The sequence below is a fragment of the Leptonychotes weddellii genome, unplaced genomic scaffold, assembly GCF_054177405.1.
Source record: "Leptonychotes weddellii isolate Sample4059 unplaced genomic scaffold, ASM5417740v2 HiC_scaffold_13312, whole genome shotgun sequence".
Classification (NCBI taxonomy): Eukaryota; Metazoa; Chordata; class Mammalia; order Carnivora; family Phocidae; genus Leptonychotes; species Leptonychotes weddellii.
The window spans coordinates 1-5,751 of NW_027712720.1; the positions used below are offsets into that span (position 1 = coordinate 1).

General features: G+C 61.9%; 1 protein-coding gene across 1 annotated transcript; it reads left to right on the forward strand.

The window, feature by feature from the left end:
- Nucleotides 1-171: 171 nt before the first annotated feature.
- Nucleotides 172-4,206, forward strand: UTS2R (urotensin 2 receptor). The gene is made up of 2 exons (XM_081809760.1): nt 172-329; nt 2,531-4,206. Exon 2 carries the CDS (start codon nt 2,615-2,617, stop codon nt 3,767-3,769), a length of 1,155 nt encoding a protein of 384 aa, XP_081665886.1. The 5' UTR covers nt 172-329; nt 2,531-2,614; the 3' UTR covers nt 3,770-4,206.
- The last annotated feature ends 1,545 nt before the right edge of the window (nt 4,207-5,751 follow it).

Genomic DNA, 5,751 nt, shown 5'->3' on the forward strand with positions numbered 1-5,751 from the left:
CCCCCACCTCCCCCATCGCCACGCCCCGCCACGCCGAGTCCCCTCCCTCCAGCACCGCCCTTCCCACTTCCCCAGTCCCCCAGCGCCGCGCCCCCTCCCTCCAGCGGCCCCCTGGGCCCCGGGGTTATTAATAACCGCGCCTCGCATTCTCAGCTGGCGGCCGGGCAGGTGGCCTCGACGACCGTGTCCAGACGCGGAGCGCAGCTTTCCTGGCGGGACCTGCAGCGGACGTCCCTCCGCCGACCCCAGGAGACCCGGCGCCCCGCTCAGCACTTGGGGACGTGCACGGAGACCGAGGCTCAGGGTGGACCACACACTGGGGGAGTGAGGTGAGCAAGGGGCGCCAGCTGGGGTGCCCCGGCTGGGGCTGGAAAAGTGGGGTGGGAGCGGGTGTCAGAGAGAAGGACAGGAGTGTCGAGGCAAAGGGGTGACAGTGTTGGGGCATTGGGGTGTCCAGGCATCGGGATGTCAGGGTGATGGGGTGTCGGGGCGCCCTCCCGCCGGCCCCCTGCGAGCGCCGGGCCCAATTGGAAGCCGCAGGTGCGCAGGGCGGGATCCGTGGGGCTTGGCATCCCTCCTGGTGGTCCCTCCCTCAGGGCTTGCAGCCCTCAGGAGTGTGGGAGAGGGGCCCCTGGCCGGGAGGACGACCCCTGGCCAGGCACCAGACCAGAGGCTGGGCCGGGTCCTCTCTGCACACAGGGCTCTGGTCACGCAGGGTGGGACGGTCCAGACTTTATCATTTTTATAATAGATATTGGACGTGCAGAGGGAGAAAGCCTGAAGCCATTATTATCCCTGGACCCTGGGAGCTGGGGTGACAGGGGCCCCTCCTCTGTGGTTAAGTATCCCACGTTTTTGGTTTCTTTCTTTCTTTCTCTCTTTCTCTCTCCCTCCCTCCCTCCCTCTTTCTCTCTCTCTCTTTCTCTCCCTCTCTACTTCCTTCCTTCCTTCCTTCCTTCTTTCTTTCTTGCTTGCTTGCTTCCTTCCTTCCTTTTTTTCCTTGTGAGGATGCTCCTCATCCAGGAAGCACAGACCTTAAGTATACGTGTCTGTTCCTGTGTAACCACCCCACCCAGATGGGAACAAAGCATGCTCCAGTCCCCCCACTCCCAAGGGCTCCCCAGTGCCCACCACCGTTGACAGTCCCCCCCCCCCCCCCGGCCAAGTAACCACTACTCTGACCTCCACTGTCACAGCCCATCTTGCCTGTGCGTGAACCTCACGTACGGGAACCCACAGCTGCGTTCTGCTGGCTGATTTCCTTCACTCAACATAGTCATCCAGGTTATTGACTGAAGCGGGACTGCCATCTACTTCATTGCTACAGAGCATTTTAGGGAGATGTCAGAGTTTGTTTATCCACACTAGTTATTTATGGGCGTCTGGGTTGTTTTCAGCTCCTGGATATTAGGAATAGGCTGCTTGTCAACATTCTCACTCTTGTCTTTTTTGTGGACAGTCGCACTTGTTTCTCTCAGGGGCAGACCGAGAGAGGGACTGCTGGGGAAGAGGTCCTGTCTCACTGATAGTGCGGGTTGCTTCCTGAAGGGCCTACACCATTTCACACTCCCCCAGCTCCTCCGTGTGCCTCCTGACACCCCGCATCTGCCCCCCAGCTCCTCCGTGTGCACCCTGACACCCTGCATCTGCCCCCCAGCTCCTCCGTGTGCGTCCTGACACCCACCATCTGCCCCCCAGCTCCTCCGTGTGCACCCTGACACCCTGCATCTGCCCCCCAGCTCCTCCGTGTGCCCTGACACCCTGCATCTGCCCCCCAGCTCCTCTGTGTGCATCCTGACACCCTGCATCTGCCTTTCTGGCTCTGGCCAATGCAGTGGGCATGTGGTGGTTTTGACCTTTGTTTCCCTGACGACTAATGATGCTGGGCATCTCCTCCTGTGCTTCTCGAACATTTGGATATCCTCTTTTGGGAAGTTCCTGTTCAGATCTTTTCTTCCCCTCCAAACGAGTTGTTAGAATGTATAGATTTATAGTTAGTTCATATATTTTGGTTACTAATTCTTTGTCTTCTAATAATCTTTTCCCAGTCCATAATTTATATTTTTACTCTCTTGGTGAGGTCGCTAATTTTAATGAAGTCCATTTGTTTCCTGTTCTTTTGTGAGAAATCTTTGCCTGCCCATGGTCATGCAGGTATTCTATGTTTCTTCCAGGAGCTTGATTGATTAATTTAACCTATTATATGCCGGTCCACAATCCATCTTGAATTATTTTTGTGTATGGCATGAGGTAGGAATCAAGGCTCATTTCCCCCATGTGGATACAGAGAGATTACAAATGCTTTCTCCTCTTCACCACACACTTTTTTTTCTATCTGAACTTTTAAAGTCAGTGGATATTACTTTTGCAATCTAAACAAAATGTATGCAGAAGAAATAAATTGGGAGAAAGCACAGTCCTCTGCAGGTCCCCCAGCGGGGCGGGGTGGGAGGGACCGTGCCCTCACACAGCCTCCTGGGAGTGGGAGGGAGCACCCGAGCTGATCTTTAATGAGCGTCTTCTCCTGCAGACCGAGCTTGCTGCCCACAGATGCCTCCTCCCCGTCCAGAGGAGCAGCACGCCCCAGCACCAAGCCCCGCGTGAGGCAGCAGAGATGGCGCTGGGCCCCGAGCCAGTGAGCAGGTTCCCCGAGCTGGCTGCGACGGGCAGCCCTGTGCCCGAGCCGTCTGGTGCCCCCAACGCATCCGTCGACGGCTCCTGGGCCGGCGCAGCGGAGCCCAGCTCCCTGGAGGACCTGGTGGCCACTGGTGCCATGGGGGCCGCGCTCTCGGCCATGGGCGTGGTGGGTGTGGCAGGCAACGTGTACACGCTGGTGGTCATGGGCCGCTCCCTGCACGCCTCGGCCTCCATGTCCGTCTACGTCATCAGCCTGGCGCTGGCTGACCTGCTCTACCTGCTCAGCATCCCCTTCGTCGTGGCCACCTACGGCACCAAGCAGTGGCACTTTGGCGAAGTGGGCTGCCGGGTCCTCTTCAGCCTGGACTTCCTGACCATGCACGCCAGCATCTTCACCCTGACCGTCATGAGCAGTGAGCGCTACGCCGCCGTGCTGAGGCCCCTGGACACAGTGCGGCGTTCCAAGGGCTACCGCAAGATCCTGGCTCTGGGCACGTGGCTGCTGGCCCTGCTGCTGGCCCTGCCCATGATGCTGGCCATCCGGCTGGTCCGCAGGGGCCGCAAGAGCCTCTGCCTGCCGGTCTGGGGCCAGCGTGCCCACCGCACCTACCTGACGCTGCTCTTCGGGACCAGCATCGTGGGGCCCGGCGTGGTCATCGGGCTGCTGTATGTGCGCCTGGCCCGGGCCTACTGGCTGTCCCAGCGGGCCCCCTTCCTCCAGACGCGGCGGCTGCCCAACCCCAGGGTGCTCTACCTCATCCTGGGCATCGTGCTGCTCTTCTGGGCCTGCTTCCTGCCCTTCTGGCTGTGGCAGCTGCTCGCCCAGTACCCTGGGGCCCAGCCGCTCACGCCCCGCACCACGCGCATTGTCAACTACCTGACCACCTGCCTCACCTACGGCAACAGCTGCGTCAACCCCTTCCTCTACACGCTGCTCACCAAGAACTACCGCGAAAAGCGCCAACGCCCGCTCCGCCCCCGGGGAGCCAGCCGGCCCACGCGTGCCGGCCCCTTCCCTCCGCGCCAGGTCCGCTTCCAGCGCGGCTCCGGCCGCTCGCTGTCCTCCAGCGGCCAGCAGCCCACCGAGGCCCCTGCAGCGTCCCAGGCGGCCTCGAGAGTGGTCTGCGCCTGAGAGTCCCGCGGCCCCACACGAACGCTGGGGTCGAGGGCGGGAGGTGGCCTGAGTCCAGCAGGCAGCCTGCCCCCAGCGCCCCCGTGACTTAGTCTTCTTCCAGAAAGTTCTCTGCTCTCCCTTCTGCTTGGCTCGGTTCAGCATCATCAGCCATCTCCCTTGTGATGCCTGGAGGCCCCACTCCCGGAGCACCTAGGAGGCTCTGTGGGAGGCTCAGGCCCAGAACCAGCTTCTGGAGATCCCAGCAGGCAGAGTCTCCACCACCCACGGCAGGAGACGTGAGTGCTGGCCAGTGGCTGCTGTGAGCCTTGCGGGCACACTCCTCTCCTGGCTGGGGTGTGGTCCCTGTGGCACCAGCCCCGCCCTGTCCCTGTCTGCGTTCCTGACCATTCTGCAGTGTCAGCACTGGAACAATAAACCCTGAGCTCTGCACCCCCGTCCCGCCTCAGTGCACGGATGGCATGTTGAGGGGTGGGGAGGCCCTTCGGCACGAGGAGCCTGTCGGTCTGGCTGGGAGGATGCACGTCTTCCTTTGAGGCTTGGCTGGTGGCTGGTCCAGCTGTCTGGACATGGTGGGCAGGTGCCACCCGGCCTGAGCCAGGCCCCAGGGTGTGGGGCCTGAGACCCTGCGGCAAGGTCTCAGGTCCAGGCACCCCAGGAAGTTACATTTTTTACCCGACACTTAAGACCTGAATGGATGCACGCTATGTGTCAGAGGGGACCTGAGTGTCCTGGTTAGTGCTCCCAGGGACACCCAGGTGTGCCGAGCAGCAAGCAGAGGGAATGGTGGACGCAAAGGGCAGGCAGGGACTCCGTGTCCCTATGATGGGCTTGGGGGACAGAGATGAGACTGGGAGTTGGGCGGCGTCCTGACCCCAGAGGCCTTGCACGGGGGACGGGGTTTATCTGAGACGGCAGTGGGGGCATGGAAGGACTTAGAGGCCACCAGCAGTCTGGGAGGTTAGGCCACAAGCCCCTGCTTCTGGGGTCAGGAGATGCCGGGCAAGGGGAGTAGCACAGGGCAGTGCGGGAGCTGAGCTATTCTGGGAAGTTGGCAGAGGGCTTCTGGCTGGGGGGTCCTGACTCACTGCAGGGGCCCGGGTACATGCTTGAGGGGGAAGGAGGGAGCCTGCAGGTCCTGGGAGACGGGTGAGGCTACAGACAGACACACTCATCCACACAGAAGCGGGGCAGGAGTTCCTGGGAGCCACCTCCGGGGAGGAGGGAGGAAGACCCCAGGAAAGCAATTTCGCTGGAGGGCCGGTCAGAGCAGGGGAGACACATGGGCCAGGTCCCTGCAGGCTGAGCTGGGGCCCAGGGGCCCTTTGGAAATACAAGACGGAGTTCCTGGCCCTGTGCAGACAAGCTTCGCCTCTGCCCAGCTGGGCTTGGGACCCCTGTCTGTGTGTCTGTCTGTCTCCCCCATCACTCAGGGCCAAGCCTGTGCTGCCCACCTCACGGCATAGATCCTTGAGCACGTGGCGCGTGGGTTGGCGGCCCCAGGACAGTCTGTTCCATCCAGGCCTCCAACGCCCGGGACGCTGGGACCCAAGATGGCTCAGCTCCACTGGGGCACGGCAGGCTCAGCAGGGCAGGCTCACCTGAGGTGGCGGGGATCCCGGAGGGGGGAACTGCCTGGCAAAGGACCAAGGCTTCGGGGGCAGAAAGGGAGAGCCCGAGGCTGCTGGCTTCCAGGCCTCACACCCACAGGCTTAGGTCTGGTCAGAAATGAAATCGAGGTCCTGCCTGCAGCAGTGTCCTGGCTGCATCCCCAAGAGAAACCCCCCCCACAGTGTCCGTCCTCATCCTCTCCCTCATGACAAGTCTCTTCAGTCCCCAGTCCCAGCGTGGCCTCCCCTGGCTGACCTCCCATCCCTCTCCCTTGTCCCCCCACTCCTGCCCCCACCTCCCGCCTGGCAGACCCCCATCCCTCTCCCTTGTCCCCCCACTCCTGCCCCCACCTCCCGCCTGGCAGACCCCCA